Below are 20549 nucleotides of genomic sequence, written 5' to 3'. Positions count from 1 at the left end.
TTTCAGACTACAAGATACAAAGTAATGATAAGGAATCTTTTATCTATGATTAAATAGAAAGTTTTAATACTGATGCAGCCTCATTGTAGTAACTTAGCACTGAATATATATTTTATTGCATCCAAAGTTTTTAGCATAAAAGTATCAAGAATATAAATTTGAATAGACAATATTCAGCAATCTTTGCCTTTAGATTATTTAGTGCCTTTCAAGAACAGATATTTTATGGCTTTTTAATATTAATTCTTCAGGTAGCCAGAAATAGAGAATCGGACAGTATATATATTCTTGTCTAAAAGCAATAAATTGTTATGTTAGTATAAAAGAGAGGAGGAAGGAATTAACCCACCTAGGCATCAGTGGCAAAATATAGTAAAAAAAAAAAACAACTAGATCTAAATTTAAGCCTCAATTCAACCAACCTAAGTTATATAATCAAAAACACTGAAAAGAAATCTAATCATACTGTGTCACTTGGAGCATTAGAAAAACTATTCTTTTTTCATCTATTCTCTATGGCAACTGGTAGCAGATTCCTTAAGCTTATACTTATTTCTATGCTTAGTATTCCACCCATAAAACCATGTTGTTAATAAAACATTTCCTGATAAAGAAGAGAAATTGCAACACGAGAACCCCAGACATGTCTTTAGCTCTTGAATTGCTATAATCACTGCATGTTTACCATAGGTGTCAAAATTTGGTGGGGGCAGGTGGGAACTTTGAGACATTACTTTTACCCTACAAATTGTTTAGAGCTATTTCCCTTAGTTTTATGTGCTGTAGCAGTTATGTGGCCGATATTTCATGGATTGTGTTTAGAAAACTTATTGCCAGATATAAATGCTAATGAATTGTAATACAGTCTATTTATATTTTGTGGGTGGTTCTTGAGGGAAAGTCCAGCTTGTCCCCCTCTTAATTCAGGCTAGATTAATTGAATTTTTATCAAGCTCTCTGATCCTCCTGCGCCCCCTGCAAGCTTTATCATACAATGGCCAGCTTAAACATTTTGCCACTGACAGACTGCCTCTTGGACTTCTGAAAGCATCTTTGTTTCAGGCTTTAAGCCTAACACACTCCCCAGAGTCTACACACTATGATAATATTCTGCCAACTCATATATCCCTAAAACTCTTATGGCTAGTTAATGTCATACCAGGGGAATAGCCCTTTCATGCAGCCAGTCTCCAGAACAGCATTGCATTTCTGGATTCTTGCTTTCTGGAAAGTATACAGAAAATACTGCAGTGATATTCTTGTGTTCTGTAACCAAATGCCTTATTGAATTGTATGCCCAGTTCCAGAGATCCTAGTACCTAATAAGCATTCATGAATTATTTTTTAAAATGGTGAAAAAATTGAATTACTTTTCCATCCAGTTTGCTTTAACAACATGTTATTGGACACTGTACCCGAGTTAAGGCAGAGACTAGCATTAAAAATGGACGACAATGGAAGAGACATTTCAAAGATAGCCACACTGAATTTCAAAGATATCCACATTAGATATAACTCAAGGAGATAGAAAAATGGCAGGTAGAAATTCTAGGAGGAGGAAAAGGCATGTAGGTTGGCTAATCTGTGATATTCTTAAGAAACAACAAGTAAGTCAAAATTTACCTAAGCAGGGGTCTATGGAAGAAGAGACTAAAGTGAGTAATTTAGAAACCATGCCTTGTACTCCAGGAGGGATTTTTATTTAATTTGCTACTAAAAGCTGCTAAGCTTTTTCTATTATATTTTGTTTGCTTGTTGTTGCTGTTTCAGTGCAGAATGATTTGCTATACTCTGGGTTTTAAAAAGATGAGTATGTCAGTAACAGGGAGGATAGATTGTATAGCAGGGTGAAAGGAGAAGCAGAAATACCAATTAGGATTGGCTAATGTGGTAGGTAATGAAAGTCCACTTCCTGGAGGTGGTAGGAAGAGAAAGCAATGAGAAGACTCTGCAGAGGCAGAATCTATGGAATTTGGTCCTTAACTGAACATAGGGTGAAAGGGTGAGGGAGCAGAAAAAAGAAGACTCTCCGGTTCTGAGCCTGGGTGTCTGCTAGTACCAGTAACAGAACTAGGAAAATCAAGAAGACATCTAGTCAGGGTGAGTTCCATTTTAATATTTTAGAATAAAGGTTCCTAATATGATGTTAAAACAGACAATTAGGTAAGTTGTTCTAATTGTCTGTCTTGTGTCGAGATTTGGGCTCTAAGAATTCCCAGAAACGGCCGGGCGCGGTGGCTCAAGCCTGTAATCCCAGCACTTTGGGAGGCCGAGACGGGCGGATCACGAGGTCAGGAGATCGAGACCATCCTGGCTAACACGGTGAAACCCCGTCTCTACTAAAAAATACAAAAAGCTAGCCGGGCGAGGTGGCGGGCGTCTGTAGTCCCAGCTACTCGGGAGGCTGAGGCAGGAGAATGGCGTAAACCCGGGAGGTGTAGTTTGCTGGCCACTGCACTCCAGCCCGGGCGACAGAGCGAGATTCCGTCTCAAAAAAAAAAAAAAATTCCCAGAAACACAATTGCAGGCATTCATTCTGAAACACTAATAGATAACAGTATCCATTCTATGTTAAAAATATATGGATAGAGAAGTATCCATGAAACCAGGTCTCTACTGAAAATACAAAAATTAACTGGGCATGGTGGTGCATGCCTGTAATCCCAGCTACTTGGGAGGCTGAGGCAGGAGAATCAATTGAACCCAGGAGATGGAGGTTGCAGTGAACCAAGATCAGGCCACTGCACTTCAGCCTGGACAACAAAGTGAGACTCAATCTCAAAAAAAGTAAAAACAAGCAACAATAACAAAAAAACTGGTATCCATATACTTGTCATATAGATTTTTTTTTTAATCTTCACTTCCAAAAATGCAGAGATAAAAATTTTCAGTTTTTCATGAAAAGTACATAGCTTTTTTTTTTTTTTTTTTTAAAGACAGAGGCTGGCTTTGTTATTCACACTGCAGTGCAGTGGTGCAATCTTGGCTCGTTGCAACCTCTGCCTCCTGGGTTCAAGAAATCCTCTCACGTCAGCCTCCTAATAGCTGGGACCACACGCCTGTGCTACCATGCTTGGCTAATTTATGTTTTGTTTTGTTTTTTTTAGAGATAGCGTCTTACCGTGTTGCCTAGGTCAGTCTCAAACTCCAGGGCTCATGTGATTCCCTTGCCTCAGCCTCCCAAAATACTGGGATTATAAGCATGATCTACTGTGCCTGGCCTATGTAACCTTTTAAAAACATTTTAGGATGTTTCTTTGAGTTTTTAATGAGCTCCATACCTCCACTATTTTCATACTTCTCAAACTGGGAGACAGTGATGGTGGACAGAAGGCAAAAGAAGACACAGACACAGGGTAATCACAAATCCCCATTTTCATGGGGGCTTGATTTTTTACAAGGAGATTTGGGTGATAATAGCAAAGAAAGATATCATTTATTTTAATTCAATATCACTATAAACACAGCTAAATTGTGACATAAAAATCAAAATATATAAGGCATAAAATTTCAAAGAAATGTCTTGTTCTTAGCAAACTTCTGCCTGCTGTGTCCCTGAGCCCTAGCAGTAAGGGCACTCCATTAGGCAATCTGGGTACTTTTAGAGGAAAAGTTTGAGCAATTTAGTCCTAGACAATAGCCATCTTTTTTAATATATATATTACTAAATTTAAACTGTTGCAAAATTATGCATTTACAGCAAGGACACTCAGGATTGACAGTGGCAAAATAAAAAAAATATGCAACTAATTTTTGCTGTTTTCAGACCCTTTATCTAGTTTGTTTTAAACTCTGGCATCGTATTTATTCAAACAGAAACATATTTGAAACATAGACACTGAGGCTGGGTGCAGTGGCTCACGCTTGTAATCCCAGCACTTTGGGAGGCCGAGGCGGGTGGATCACGAGGTCAGGAGATCGAGACCATTCTGGCTAACACAGTGAAACCCTGTCTCTACTAAAAATGCAAAAAATTAGCCAGGCATGCTGGCGGGCACCTGTAGTCCCAACTACTCGGGAGGCTGAGGCAGAAGAATGGCGTGAACCCAGGAAGCAGAGCTTGCAGTGAGCCGAGATCATGCCACTGCACTCCAGCCTGGATGACAGAGTGAAACTCCGTCTCAAAAAAAAAAACAAAAGGAAAGAGAAGAAAAGAAACATAGACATTGAAAATGGGTCTACAAGTTCCATAGTTCCATGTGAGGGAAACGTTGAGACTCCAGCCAAGGAAATCATCCCCGTTTCACAACACTGCTTTAGGAACTAAGCTAAATCCCTAGTGTGCATTGTTTCCTTAATAAGAGTTTTGACATTCACTTTAGGCTAATATTCAACAACCTACTCTGGAGAGAGGAATACAGGGCTCAGAAAATGGTAGCCCAGAGTATGGTGCTTTGGCATACTGAGTGCTTTGAACTAAGAACATTGAAAGGCCTCAGAAGCAACCTCAGAACCAGGATCTCTCTGATCTTCTCTTTCCCTCCTGTCACTGGCCCCTTATTCTCCTCCAAAGTAAGTCATAGATACCAGAATTCCTCTTCACCAAATCGGATCATAGTAAGTAGAACTTCTTTTCCCCAAAACAAGACAAAAAAATTAAAAAAGTTTACTCTAACCTTCCCGTACCTTTTCATCTAGAAGCCAGCCACAAAGAAATTCTCTAAGCCACCCTTGTCTTTTGTGGTGGAGGTTAGAAATGTTGGCCATGACCCTTATGATGGGGAGGAAGTTGTCACAATTTTCCACCCCTTGCAGGGCTCATGCAAACCAATAAAGAAGAAGAAGAACTACAGGTTCATCTTAGCAGATATGGGCAATGGCATTGTAGGTGTATAAAGTTCTAAGGCTGGAAAACGTAATTTATGGAAACTGGTTTATAATTCCCATCAGCCCATGATTTCTAGACCTCACACTATAAAGTTAATGGCTAGGAGATTCTCCAACTTTCTCTAACAGTTTATTTCAGCTTCTAAAATCTGTATACAGTAACTACCTCTCTGATATATAATTCAGACTTAAGCTTCAACTCTGTGATTCACACCTATGAATTAAAAGTGAAAAACTGTGAACAGTTTGTTCTAAGCCCGTTTATAAGCCATTTGTATTGAAAAGAAAGGAACACAATAAAATCAGAATGAGGAGGCAAAGCTCCTGTCTGGGGCCAGTAAATGAGCCATTCTTCCATTGGGAAGACCTCTTATAGAAGAAGAGAAGACGACATTTATAATGGCCTTCCATATTGCAGTCGCCTTCCGTGGCCTATATGCCTGTGCTGTCTTGTTCATTTAAGGTATTCAGTATGCTTTCATTGAGCACCTGCTGAATGCCAGATGCTGTGCTAGGTGCCAGTGATATACAGACAAATAAGTCATTGCCCAGGAACTGTTCAGAGACAAAATATGAAGACCAGCCATGAAAAATATAATTGCAGTACTATGGAATAGCTGCAGGATGGTCAATATCTGTAGAGCTTATGGGCTCACTACAGAGAGTACCTAGCCCATCCTGGATTGTTTTGTCTCATTTTCCATTTTAACAAGACATAATTACAAACCTGAATAGTCTAAAGAAGAGTGCTCCCTGGATCTATGAGATACATCTAAGATAGCAGCAAGCAAAGAGAATTGATGTGGAATTGAGAAAGAATTCCAGCTTGCTCACCACTTGTGTGAGCTTGAGAAACTTACTTAGCCTCCTTGAGCTTAAGTTTTCTAATCAGTAAAGTGGAGATAATGGCTTTACCTCCCAGAGTTATTGTGAGGATTAAGAAAGATAATAATGGCTGCCATTTCTTAAGTGGCTTTTATCTGTGTGGCCTAGTGATAAGTGTTTTATATCCTTTTTTAAATCTTCAAAATTACCCTGCAAGGTAAGTCTGATTACTGAAACTGGGACTAAAAGGAGATTAGATTTTACGCTTCAGACCACACAACTCAAAAGTGATACAACTGAGATCTAAATATGCATTTCTCTAGATCCAACTTGGAGAAATATGCTATCAGACTTGATATATTCCAAGTATTTAAATGGTCTAGGAGAGTTCTTGGGATATAGCACTTACTCCAGACATACAGGTGGCTTTCCATCCGCATTTTTCTCAAATATCTGAAATACGATGAATGTGCTTTATTTTATAGCATCACTTTTTCTCTAATATCAACAATTAAAGGACTGCAAAGACTAATTCTCTTGCATTTAAAATGTATAAAAGGAAAGGGGTCTTTTGAAATAAGCTATTCAGGAGAGCATATTTTTTGTGCAGTTAGATTGGTGGTCCTCTCAGGATAGGGATTCATATGCAGCTTCCAGAAATGTTGCATGATGTTAATATGAATGCAAGGAAACATTATCATGCTCTTATCTTTATTGCAAAAGATGCATATAATATTTGACAGCCACCTGAATTCTATAGATATGTAGATATTGTCAATCAGAATATGTCTTTATTTAAATAGAAAATCCACAGGTTAGAATTTTCTCATTATTACACCTTTTGAAAACTCAGTTATAAGTTCAGTTTTTGACAGAAGTCGATTTCTTTAAAAAACAGGGATCTTAAATTAGAAAAGAAAGAAAAAGGCAATCAGATAAACCCTAATGTCACTAAACATAAAAAAATAGCCAAATGAAATAGACCAACAGATTTATAAGCATGAAAACTTCTAAGCAAGTGGCAACTCATTAGAGGCATCAGTGCTACAAAGAAATACTCATACAAGTAAATAAATAAGAGGAAACCTTTAGTACATGTGAAAACTAAAGCCACACCTAAGTTGTTGCCCCAGAATATTGTTGGGTTATAAACTCTCCAGTGTTCACTGTGAAGCTGGCATTCTTATCAGTGGAATCTTCTTTATTTTAAAGGCTGGGTGATCTACCTGAGTCTATGAACAAGAAGAAATCATGCATGGACAATCAAACTGAGTTCATGTCAGAGACATGAGTTGTCAGTGAGACAGTGAGAGCTATAATGTGATACTTCTGCCAGAAATCCATGCCATCATTGCTATGGTTATTTCTGGCCGTGTTAAGGTGGCAGTTTCAAATTAGAATGAATATTTGACATGCGGATGTATTTGCCATTAATGTTTCTAGGTAGCAAGGGCCCCATATTTCAGCTTACACATTTTTCATTTGCTTCCATATTCATTTCAGTGTCCTTGAGCTTTATTAATCAGAATAGCTTTAATAAACCCATGTAGAAAATATCAAAATGGTTTCTGGTTATACCATATTGGTGACCAGCATACCTTTATATTTTTCCTGTATACTTTTTAGACTTTCATAGCAATCCAATTATTTGAAATATGATCCACCCAGTTCTGAATTAGGTACTACCCATTCAATCAGAATATAATTATAAAACCTCCAATCAGCTAGTATATCTTCTTTTCCATGGAATGTATTTGATGCTTGGTTTGCTTCTTAAAAATGCTTTATCTAGTGTATTTGGCAGCAACAAACATTAGGTGACTTTGACTAATGAAGTAACTGTTGGAAGGGGACGGAATAATTCACCTCTTGGCCAGAGAATAGTAGGAATGTCAACGGACATTTCCAGCAGCATGGGAAGGTATAGTTCCCCAAAGCAAAGTCAGAATCCTTACAAGATGAAGGAGAGTTGGGGACTTCACAAACAGAAATCATCAGATGCTCATCTCAAAATAAGGGCGCTATGCCTTTGGCATCAACTGTCTTAGAAGAGAATGAGTTTCTTGTACTTGAAAAAGAAAGATCCCATTGAAAGAGGGGATTCCAGCATAGACTTAAAAATTAAGCTAGAAATTTTCTGAATCCTAGAAAATGGAAAAGAGAGGATAGACAAATAAGACCATGGGAATAACTAATTCGAGGAATTTCAAATTAAAAATGGATACATTAAAATGAGGGAATTGCCTCACTTGGATTTATCTTAGCAAATTATCCTATCACTTTCATAGCAGCACCATATGTTTTCTTTATCACACTTACAGTTTTACATTTATTTGAATTATTATGCCTGTGTCCTCCATTAGATTTCAAACTACAAGAGATCAGGAACTCAATCAGATTTTGTGCAACATCATTACCTGAGCATCTAGCACAATATGTGATGCTCGTAAGTATGTATTAAATGATGGAATAAAATATCTCTAGAAAAATGTCAGTACATCACCCCTACTGTACCATAGAAGAAAATAATTCCATAGAAAAAGATTCACTACTATGAAAAATGAAATTTGTAAGTTAGAAGCAGATCCAGTTTTCTAACTACAATAGTTTTTTTTTTAAGTGTTCCTTATACAAAAATCCATATTTTAATCAGTGTCTTAGAACCTGGTACTGCATGAAAGTGCTTGTCTCCCGAAGGAAAGAATGTGCTACTTTATGTTTGCAACTGACAGGGTCCTCAAAATCTCCCCATTGAGCTGCTTATGCAAATCCTGTCTCTCCTAAATCCCCACAAGCCATCACTAGTCAAATTATGTTTGCCTGGTGTTTCTCTATTAATCCTGCAAATCTGTTTTGTATATTTTCCCCCAAACTGATAGGAAGTTAATCGCTCTATAATTGCTTGCTATGTTTCATGTCCCTATCATGAGTAATGTTGCCATGTTCTTGTCCTCAAACACCTGATTCTCACACAGCCAACTCCTAGAGCCAAAAGGAGCAAAGACAGAAACTGATTGTTGCAAGACATAAAATGGCAGAAATCTCTCACATAAAAGTAGGCTAGTGAAAGGAAAGAAATGAGCTAAACAATGTATTACCTAGATACATATTTATTAAATATAGGAAATTAAACTTGTGTAGGAGAGAACAGGCTTTTTTAATGTGTTAAAGATTCCATTGTTTTTGTCTTTTGCCCTTTTCCTTTTCCTCAAGGAGGTAAAGTGTTTCTCTGCAGTGTCTTTTAGAAGGAAATTAGGCATTACAGCTCTCCCAAATATATATTTCTTTTTCAAAACAAATCCTTATTTTTGAAAATATTTGCTAATTAAAACAATGGACCAAATGTTCAAATTCTAGTTTAAACATAGATATAATATACCTATGCAAACCACATGCACAAATGGTAAGTTATGAGGCATATGCTTAAAATACAGTAAAATCTTACAAAATATGAAGGCATCATCTTGGAGAATCACCAAAATATTGATTTTTAACTTTAAAAAATCAAAACGGAGGAAGACATTTTCTCCTTTAAAATAACAATTACAAATACAGGGTACTTATTATCTAACTCTTCTTCTTTGGGGTTCTTAAATGATCTGTAATTGAACAAGATTCAGCCCATGATACTTACCCCAAGGTCATTTTTATTTGACTCCATTTGTTGAGTTATGGTGAAGCTGGGAGAAAGGGTGTAACCAGGGATGAGAAGTATGAATATATTTGTATCTGTGATTTTGGAAGCATATCAGCCACACAATTTATGCTCTGAACCCTAATTGTTAAGAATCTGTACCATCTCTTAAACAAATTGATGAAATCTATGGGTCAAATTTGCCTCCTATGAAACTTAATCATTATGCACATGGAAAATGCAAGGTTTTACATCCCACGTATATTCCAGACACGTTAGTGCTTTGATTCAGCCTTAATGGCAGGGTTTGGGATTTTGCTCCCACTTTAGTAGAGCCAACTAGGATTTTAGTGTTTACAGAAATAAGACATAAAAAAGTAGTATTTCTCATGACAAACATCAGGGACTAGGTGCATTTTTTTTTGAGACGGAGTCTCGCTCTGTATCCCGGGCTGGAGTGCAGTGGCCGGATCTCAGCTCACTGCAAGCTCCGCCTCCCGGGTTTACGCCATTCTCCTGCCTCAGCCTCCCGAGTAGCTGGGACTACAGGCTCCCGCCACATCGCCCGGCCAGTTTTTTTGTATTTTTTTAGTAGAGACAGGGTTTCACCGTGTTAGCCAGGATAGTCTCGATCTCCTGACCTCGTGATCCACCCGTCTCGGCCTCCCAAAGTGCTGGGATTACAGGCTTGAGCCACCGCACCCGGCCTGGACTAGGTGCTTTACCAGTTCGAGTTTTTAAACATTTTAAAAATATTATAACTGTTTTTGTAAAACAGCTTTAACTTTTGAATAATGAAAATCTTACTCAGAAATGACTGGTACATTTTTAATGTACCCACAAGAAAACCTTTTTTTTTTTTTTTGTAGTCTTGTAAGTGAAAGAAAAAGCCAATTCTTAATGTGTAAGAAGTGCTGAATATGAGACAATGATTTGGTGCAACTTATTTGCATTTGTGCATCTTATAGGACCTCCTGGTTCCTGCCAAACTTGATTATCCTTATTAAGCAAAAATATTGAATCTCTTGTTTGAAAAACATACATCAAGTTTGGGGATGAGAGCTATCTTGTTCTCTTTTGCAGAAGGTCATGCATACAAGGAAGAGGCATATGGAACTATTTCAAGAGCTAAATCAGAAATTTCAAACTTTGGACAGATTTCGGGATATACCAAATACGAGCAGTATGGTAAGTATGCTTTGCTTCAATGCCTGAGTAGAAGATGCATGATGCCAGATATTATTCCTGCCTTCTAGGACCTCCTTATCGTGGGAACACAAAATGAGCCTACATAGAAAAAAAAGTATAAGCCTCGAAAACGTACTTTGGAAAGCCTACCAAGACAAATTAGGAATGGCAGAATCTTTAGGCATTTTATTGATATTTCACATATCCTCATTTATAAGCTTTAATTAGAATTGGTTACATATCAAAACTATGTTGGCTTCATCTGATCATTTTACTATCAGAGTTAAAATTAATTTTCTTTTCGAATATCCCTTTGGGTTAATATTTCCATTTTCATTTGAATGTCTGACATAAATGTAATTGTTTTGTGTATATGAAGTTGTTACCTGAAACCAGAGTAATAGATTTTTGTCTCCAGGAGATTTGCTTATTTTTTGGTAGGAATTTTCATACACACATCAACACTGGGGACTCTGGTTATTAATCGTGACCATTCTCTTCTCATTCATTCACACTATTACAATCTTAGTACAGGACTTCGTCAAATAAAATAACTTTGTACAGTTACTATGTTTATGGCATACTCATAGCTTCACAGAAGTTTACATAATTATAAGAGCGCTGTAGGACTCTAGAAATCAATATACTAGTTGAAAGCTCAATCGAGAACTATCTGATCTTAAGCAAGTCACCCAACTCAGGTTTCTAAACTTCAATTTCACCCTCCTAAATGGAGCATAGAAAACAGTAATTAATATATATCTTCAGTCATTACAACACTTTCAAAAGCAAGTAGGTTAGGAAGCACCTTATAGGTTAGGAAGCTGAGGCTCAGCTATAAGACAGAGCTGGGACTGCCATCTGACACCAGCTCTTCTCTTTCGCCCAAATGTGGGGCTCTTTCTTTGCCTCATACTCTTTGCAGTCCTTGGATGGTCCGTCTTCTTTTCTAGACATCAATATTTATATTTTTCTAAAGTAGGTGATGTTTGGTCGCCTTCTTAATCTAGTGATTCTTCCACATGTATTTTATGAGACTTAGCCCTAGCTTCCTGATTAGTAATGTTAGCTTCTGAAGAGCTAAAGAGTAAGCATTTATGTATGTTTATGTTTTTCTTTTATTCCTCTCAGTACTGGCACAATGCCGGTTGTGGTAAGCTATCATGGCTGCTATTGATTTATAGTATAGCTGTGATCGTTCAACTGTGTTAAAGGAAGGCTATAAGAAATATACGCTTTAACTCTTAATTGGTCTCTTAATAGTTTCTTGTTCATCAATTTTTCTCCTTAAAGTAGGAATCATGTATTATTTGTTATCACCAATCAAATACTAGGCAAATAGAAAACACTTCATTCATAATGAGTGGATCTTCCTCTTCTACTCCTCCTCATAGAAAGCTATCAATTTTTATCTAGCATGCAAATGAGAATTACACCATTGAGATTAGACCTAAACACATTAGCTACACATTTTGAAATAGTAAAATCTAACGTTGAAATAATTGAAGAAATTTCATTACTTAGAAAAGGAGAGGGTTGTATTTACAAATCTAAAAGTCTTATGCAATAGATACAGCTGGCTAACTGCTATAATATGATTGTAATTTCCCCTTGTTGTATGGTCTGGGTATTAAATCATTAATGGCACAACTATCTGTATCTCAGTTTCCTGACAACAAAAAATAGTGTACTAATTACACCACATCTCTGCAGCAGCATGCCTCTTCTAGAGGAGATTTATAAATATTTACCATTTGGAAGGTTAGGAGTGGGGAGGATAGAGTTGTCATTGCTGCTTGACTGTCATCCTAAATATCTAAGAAGAGAGAGAGAAAAAATGCAACTTCCTTATTCAGTTTTGATTAATAATGAGCATGAGTGAGTTCATTATCCTTAATTTAGTCACATAATTTGTAGTGGCACATTATTAATGAAAAATTGCATAATTGTGTGGAGAAAGAGTTTTTTAAAACCTCAAATAAAGGGATTTTTCTTTCTTTCTTTTTTTTTCTTTTTCCTGGGCTGCTAACTCACAGCACCTGCCTGGCACTGCAAATGATGGTAATTACATAGAATAATAAAATTTGGGGAATCAAAGAGAAACCAAAAAACCTTTTATTCCATTTCCTTTCTTCCAGGCAGGAAAACATTTAAATCACACTAAAAAAGAGAAAACACTTATATCCAGGGAAGACACTATTTTACTTTGTGTGTGTCTCACAAACTATTCAGTCAAGATCTCTTTCCCCCAAGTAGCTTTTGCAAATTCTTACTTTTTAAAAATAAGCACACTCCTTTTTGCTTCATACGCAAATGTTGGTAGATTGGAAGAAGGAGGGATGAAAGAAGAGAGAGAGGAATGAAAGAAGAGAGAGAGGAAGGAAGAAAAAAAGGAAAGGACAAAAGAGGAAAGGATAGATGGATGGAGGGAGGGAGGAACCTATCCACAAGTGGACAGCCAGTGTGCTCTGGATCCATGAACTACAGGAAATGCTCAGGCAGCCCTGCCATATTTTTGGGTGGCTCTGAACTCTGTTTACCTCACATCCTATTTCTACTGATGCAGCTTAAGATCAAATTAGCATTTTGGGAAGTTTCATGCACGTTGGCTTATATGGAATTTGTAATTTTTGAGCCTTTAACAAATATGCATCTGTTTAACTACAACTCTTTATTCTGTACTCAAGTGCAAAACATACATAAACAAAAAACAGCTGCATAAATTCGGAGACTTACACTAACTTTGAAGTTTTTATCATAAGATTTATACCTCCATTGAAACCTTTCCTGGCACCTACAGCTCTCACCACCAAATTCAATGATCCCTTTGGACTGCTCCACAGTTCATCATTTACTTGGACCATTGACGATATTACACTTTTCTGTATGAGAATCTGTAGGCTCCTCTCTTATCACACCCAACACACAGGAGGATGAGTCACTCCTGGGTACCATACGCTGACAACGAGGTCCCTCCCTACTCCCTGCAGATCTTGTTCCCACTCTGACTTCTGGGTGCAGTTCTTTTACCACTAAAGAAGGCTCTAACCTTAAAGGGCATCCACACATTTGTGAACAATAATGAGAACCCCAGTTGAGCTGGGAGTGACTTGGGAAGATTAGCTGAAAGCCAGAATTCATGAATTATGAATTAATGTATTACCCACTAATAGAACCTCTCAGTAATTCAATAGGTCATGTAGTGACAATAATACCATTTGAAACTAGAATGTAGATTTTCTGACAAAGTTTAAAATTGGCCATTTTAGTTCACATATCCATAATGGTTGATCTTTGAAATCATATCTGTTCCACACATAATGGAGCCCCTATATATTCCAAGCAAATGAGCTAACACTTTACACAGTGTGAGTTCTTTCAGGATTGAGCTAATTGGACCTTCTGTCAAGCTAAGGATACCCAGAAATCTCCTATAGACATAACCCTCGTCTATGATAAATGAGTCCACTATGGATCTGATTCAGCAGAATTTGAAACAGTGAGCCTTTCAGTTGATGTTTGATGATTCAGGTCTCACCAGAGTGCCCCTAAACGTTCAACATCTCCCTATTGCCTACAAAATAAATTCCAAATTTAGTAGCCAGGCATTCAGAATCCCTTATGATCTGGCTTCCACTTCACCTTCTGCCTACTTTCTGCTATTCTTTTTTATGCCAACTAAAATAGATAAGTCACTGTTCTCATGGTTTTCCCATCTCCATGCTCTCTGGATTTTTACTTCCCAGTGTGCCATTCAGCCACCAGACCTCCAACCACACATATGTGTTCATGGCCAAGCCCATCCTTCTATTCTGGCCCTAATGTCACTTTTCTCAGAAAGTTTTATGTATTTCCCGTATAAAGAAGCCATCTCTCTACCCTTCTCTGAATTCCCATAGCACTTTTCCTAGATGATAGATATACATATTAACATGTTTTAACCTCCATTTAACTATAAACCCTTCTGTAATAAGTATGGCTACTATATATTGAGTGTTTATTAAATTCTCCAGGCATTATTCTAGGTTACCCCATTTTTTGTATTTTTGCAACCCCACAAAGTAGGCATTAATCCACATGTTCTGCCATCTCCTTGGCCCACAATATAAAGCATATCTCTGTTTTGCAGATATTCAGGCTGAGGTTCAGAAAAATGAAATCACTTGTTTAAAATCACATTCATCTGAAGTGGAGGAACTGGAATTTGGACCTGCATGTATCAGGCCTTAAATCTTGAGCTTTCTAGTGGACCATGCTGATTATGACCTCATCCTCCCTGGTAGCTAATATGGTGTCTGGCACAGAGCAGCTGATAAATAAATATTGATTGAAGGGAAGCAGAGAGGAGGAGAGGAAAGAAAGGAAGGATAAGGTAGAGGGAGAGCTACAAGACTATAATTCATGAGACTTTAGAACATTTGACTAAAGCAGAATTAATTAATTCCCTCCACACATCCTACAAATTAACCTTTCATTAAATGTTTACTATTAACCTTTCTTCCCCATATATTCTCAGGAGTAAGTTTAATCAGTGCTGAAAACATCTAATGCATTAAACATTTTATTAATTTAATTTCCAGTTGTGATAAGTGTTTTTGTTGTTGTTTTGGTTTTTGGTTTTGGGTTTTTTATGTTGCCCAGACTGGTCTCACACTCCTGGACTTAAGCAATCCTCCTACCTCAGCCTCCCATGTAGCTAGAATTACAGGCACACATCACTGCACCTGGCTTAGGTATGATAAGTATTTCTACAGATTGCCTGTCTTTCTTAGCCATAGTTTAAGATGATGTTTAATATATTGAGTGGAATTTGGATAGTAATTCAAGTACCTTTTTTATGTTCACTTGATAATTGGTTATAATCAGTTAAAGGCCAGATTTGGGGACCAGGGAAGGCTTACATTCAACAACTATAATATTCTCACTAAACATGACATTCTATAATGAAAAATAAAAAGGAAATTGGAATATTAAGCTTCTAAGATCATTTTAATAATTCTGAAAAGTATAAATAAAGAGCTAGTAGAAATTAAAAGGCAGTGATTTTCAAAAGGGAAACAGCTTTCAAACCTGATAGAATTCATTGGTATACAATTAAAAGTTTAAAAAAAATTTAGATAAACAGTTAAATTTTATCTCTTCAATAATTATTAGTTTTAGTGAATCTCTGTATTCTACAACAAAAAGACCCACAAAACAAGAGAATATAGCAGCATTTAAATATTCTAAAATGTTAATTTCTTGAGAAAAACTAGGCATAGTGTTCTAAATTATTTAATGAAATACTGTTACCTTGAGTGACTTTTTATTGTTAAATAATATGCCCCACAAGACCTCAGATCTGCTAATCTCACCAAATTTCTGTCACAATATTTACATTTTCTACATTTAATCTTAGTGGTGACTTAACTCTCCTTCCTACTTCAACATATGGCCATACTGACAATTCACAACATGCCCCAAACAAAACATCGCCTACTTTGCCTTCTATACTAGTGTTCACTTCCTTTGATTCCTAGAAAATTGTTGGGTAACTTAGAGAAGGTATTCATCAGTTTGTTCAATGAAATAAAACTAAAATCAAAACTATTTCCCGCAGTTGGCCATATTTTCAAGTCATCTCTGCATCATAGAAATTGGATTAAGATTACAAACACGCTCTCTTCCTGGAAACTTCAACTAGCGGTGATCCTAGTCCTCACATAAATGACTCTCTTTCCCTCTCTTCTCAACAGGAAAACCCAGCACCAAACAAGAATCCATGGGACACTTTCAAAAACCCCAGTGAATACCCACATTACACCACAATCAATGTCTTAGACACAGAGGCAAAGGATGCTTTGGAACTGAGGCCGGCAGAGTGGGAGAAGTGTCTGAATTTGCCTCTGGATGTGCAAGAGGGTGATTTTCAAACAGAAGTTTAACAAAATCAAAATGGACTGAGGTAGAGACAAAACAATTTATTGCACTGACACTTAAGACTTGGGAAGCCTGACATTTCTATCTGGACAGTGTGACTATCTTATGTCAGGACCTTCATGTGCCAAATGTCAGTGGTGTTTTCATATGGTAACTTCTCACTAGTCAGGCTAGTGGAGAGATGACCAGGTGTACAGTTCTGACCATCCTGTGTTGTAAGTACCCGTGGAATGGATTTGTAAGGTAATCTTTATAGATAAACCTCAAGCAACGATTCATGTTGTAACCGCTTCATATGGTTTAGTTTTCAAAAAACTTCACCATGAAGCACAATGTATATATTTATGCAGTTTTTAAAGTTTATAACAGTCTGTTTGGCCATTACTACACTTTTTACTTTATAATATAAAAGCAAAGTTTTTGTCATTAAATGAATGTTTGTTGAGCTACATTCTTCATTGCTTTAAATGCAATAAAGTAATAATCTCACTTTTATATGAATAATATATTTCACATCTTTATTATTGCAGTTTTCTCTAGAAAGCTCTGAGAAGCTTTCTCTGCTGCAGCTGTGTATAAAATATTTAAAATGTTGTATGGTGTAAATAAACTTTTGTCTACATATCAGTTTTTTAGTGCATTTTATTTTGGATTTGTTGAACAGAAATTTACATATTTATAAATTTTTTTTTTCAATACAGATACTAAAAATGTATTCACGGTTTTAATAGCATACCGTTATTACTCCTTTGAGGCTAATGATTTCTCAAATGTAATAATAGGTTTGTATAGTGCTTCTGTATTTTCTACTCAAACATTCTTTGGAACAATGTACCATGTAAATGGGGCTTGTCAGAAATCTGCTGCCATCATACTCTTACATAAATATTATGTTTTTTCTATCTTGTGGCAAAAAGATAACTAGTAGAAAACAGTAAGTTCCAATACAGAAAACAAAACAGGGAAAAATGTTAATTTTAAGTAATGAAGTTCACTGCATGTTTCACAAAGGAAACTACTCATACTACAGTTCTTCATCGCATACAAAAAAAAACGAACTTCTTCAGGACTTTAAAAATTTTTATCTATATAGTCTCTAGCAGAAGGAAAAGGAGAGTGGATGTATTTGATTGAACGATTGTCTCTGGAAGCCTGAGGTGAGCCAAATGCACAAACAGTCCCTAGTGTCTTCGCTTGTGTTAAAGCCACACTGGTAATTTCTCTCACTCCCTCAGATACACATTAAAGGAAATACCATGGGGAAGGATTTTAGCAGTTTCTTGGTCATTTCAATGATTTGAGATGTGTTTTTTTAGTCTGAGGCAAGGAAGGGGGGTGGAGAGGAGACCAGGGTCTTCGAAGTTCCTAAAATGTGTATTTAGATTAGTTTGTGGTTAAACCTGAGCTGTGTGGTCTGCCTCAAACTCAAGTGAATCAGTTCCTGCTCTTCACGACCTTGAAGGCACTCAGGCCATGAGGCGGAGACTACGGTGCTTCAACATTCAAGTGCGCCTCTAAGCTAGAGCCTTAAAAACCACACAGCTCAGGCTGAACTCCTGTCAGAAACTTACAATGTTCTCAATGTCAAGATGTTAAAAGTATATTTTTAATTAGATTTTAAAAATAAAAGCAACATCATTATGCAAAAAAGTATAACATAACTAAGGACTGATTTTTCAATAAAATAACTTTTATGCTAATTATAATGTAATTGTATAGCCTATTTATAAGATGACTTTTTGGTGACAGGAATAATATTTGGCAAATCTCTCCCTCTTACTCTTTCTCTCTCTACATATATACATATATAATATACACACATGTGTATATTATATATGTATATATCTCTGAATATGTGTATCAATCTACATATATACACACACACAAATCCATAATGCTCAGTTTCATCTCCGTTACCTATAACTGTGAATGCAGACCATGTATGTGGTCACCCATTCCACACTGTAAAATCTTGAACGAAAAGAAACACACTAAGCATATGTTTGAAAACATACAAATTCAATACACTAAGCTAATATTTCTTCTACAGATTCACTGCTGTAAAATAAAATCTTACATCTTTTCACTTTGGTTTTTCTTTAGTTCTAGTAACTCCATATTAGATGTATATGTGAAAGCTGTCCAGAAATTGCACACTTAAAAATGTTAGCGTGGATTTTTTGGCTACTGTAAGAATGTCGAGTTGTGGTGTGGTGTTTTTTGTTTTTTAATCTACAGCAAAAAATGCAGGTGAATAAGTCTCGAGTGACAATTTTAAGGAAGCCGTCTTCTGCTCCACTTCTTTTAAGTGTCCCCTGAACTCCTTTTAAGTGTCCCCTGAACTCCGTCTCTCTCATGTGCACACAAACACACAACACACGCACACATACATGCACACATTCTTCCAAAGCTGACTCACAGCTGTCCCCTTAGGCAGGGGAGCATATATATTCCAGCCTGGGCAGTGCCTTCCTGGCCCACTGCACTTATGACCGGCCAGAATCTTTGTGCCCTTCCCCTAGAAGTTCTTCCCTTTCCCCTGTCTAAATTTTACTTGTGCTTTAAAGGACAACTCATATTTCGTTTTCATAAAGTTTTTCATAATTTTCCTCCAAGTTGGAAATAATTTGTCCCGTGAACTCTTATGCCACTGTTTCTGTACCTCTCTTAGGACTTTTCAAATATTTGATCTTGTTATTTATATGCATTTCTGATATCCTCTGGTGGACTCTCAAGTGCCTGGAGGGCAGGAGTCATGTCTGATCCATTTTGTGTTTCTTAAGGGACCTAGCACAATAATGTTCACACAATAAACGTTTGTTGAATTATTTGTCGAATTTCTTCTAGTATTGCTTACAGTGGTATACATCAAGTCACATATTCACAGATATTTATTGAACAACTATTATGTGTTTATTGCTATGTTAAGCAGTAGGATACTATAGGGTCTCTGAGGCAACTCTCAATCTATTGAAGATATAGGATACATATGTGAAACAAGTAATGATATTTAAATATGAAAAAAAAAACCTGGATACGATATATTATTTCTTTGTGTCCTTAAAATATGTAGTAAGATTAATTATCCTAATGAAATGGAAGCCCAGAAGAGTTTAAGTCTCCACTGAAGATCACCATAAATAAATGGAACCCCAATATTAGAGCCCAGGTCTCCTGACTCCTACCCTAGAGGTATTTTCATGACACCATGGTGCTTCTACTTGTTTCTTTTAGATTATTAAGTCCCCAAGTCAAACAATAACAAGTTCTATGGAAACATTCTCAGGCAAAAAATAGAGGCATAAAATTGAAAACATGCATCATCATTCATGGTGGTGGTGAGGCTAGTAGCTGATTGTAGTAGAAAAGCACAAGTAGTCCAATAAAAATTTCAAGCCAACTTGAATTTTCAGATTGTCTTCAGACTCTGTGTAAAAACACACAGCCAATTTTTTTTTTAAGTCAGTCAAAAAACCATTGCTTCAGAAAGTTGAGTTGGTAAATTTTGAACCATTCTCAGCTTTAGTTTTTCAGGGTTATCCATGTCTCTAGCATGTTAATTTACACAGTTTTCATGGTGACAAAATCATCCTGCCCCTGAGATGCTTCTGTAGTTAAATTTGTAACGGGTAGTACAGCATAAAAGAGCTGTCAGAACCAAAAACTGTAGAATGTAGAGATGAGAGAAAGCTTCGCAATCAATGAAAATGGTGATGATTTTCAGGTGAAAAAATAAAAAATTCAAACTTGGAGAAGGAGAAATTGTATTTGAAAAGATGCACTCCAACTGTAAGATCTACAAGCATCTCAGAGGTCAGGCAGAAAGGCTTTTCTTTAATACTGAGGTAAACAGGAAAAGAAAAAGCTGGGTATGAGAGCATGGGATGAGTAGGTGTGGTGATCAGGTATTTGAGCAGGAAACTTCTTCTTTGTGGTCAACCAGTTCTGAGAGGTACAGTGAGGGGTGGTAACTCTACTTTCCAGTGCTTGGTTAAGCTCCCAACACTTGTTTAAATTCAAAGGCGGTCCAAAGTTCTGAGTCCTGGTGAAAGCAAGAAGCCTGAATTAGGTTTGGTCAAGTTATCAAATATTATTTTCAGATTAGTTAGCAGGGACAAACAATTCAGCTAGTAATTTCCAAGATAAAAAATAGGAA

At 36.7% G+C, this 20549-nt stretch overlaps 1 protein-coding gene across 2 annotated transcripts in view; it reads left to right on the top strand.

Annotated features, from left to right (window-relative positions):
- Positions 1–17020, top strand: part of ADGRB3 (adhesion G protein-coupled receptor B3) — a 748566-nt gene extending 731546 nt beyond the window's left edge. For both annotated transcript variants that reach the window (XM_011963584.1, XM_011963583.1), the window contains 2 exons: positions 10370–10474; positions 16210–17020. In XM_011963584.1, coding sequence (XP_011818974.1) covers positions 10370–10474; positions 16210–16398 — 294 coding nt within the window. In that variant the 3' untranslated portion in view covers positions 16399–17020. The remainder of the gene's footprint in view (positions 1–10369; positions 10475–16209) is intronic.
- The last annotated feature ends 3529 nt before the right edge of the window (positions 17021–20549 follow it).

The sequence above is a fragment of the Colobus angolensis genome, unplaced genomic scaffold (assembly GCF_000951035.1).
Source record: "Colobus angolensis palliatus isolate OR3802 unplaced genomic scaffold, Cang.pa_1.0 Scaffold613, whole genome shotgun sequence".
NCBI lineage: Eukaryota > Metazoa > Chordata > Mammalia > Primates > Cercopithecidae > Colobus > Colobus angolensis.
This window is presented reverse-complemented; position numbering and strand designations above follow the sequence as displayed.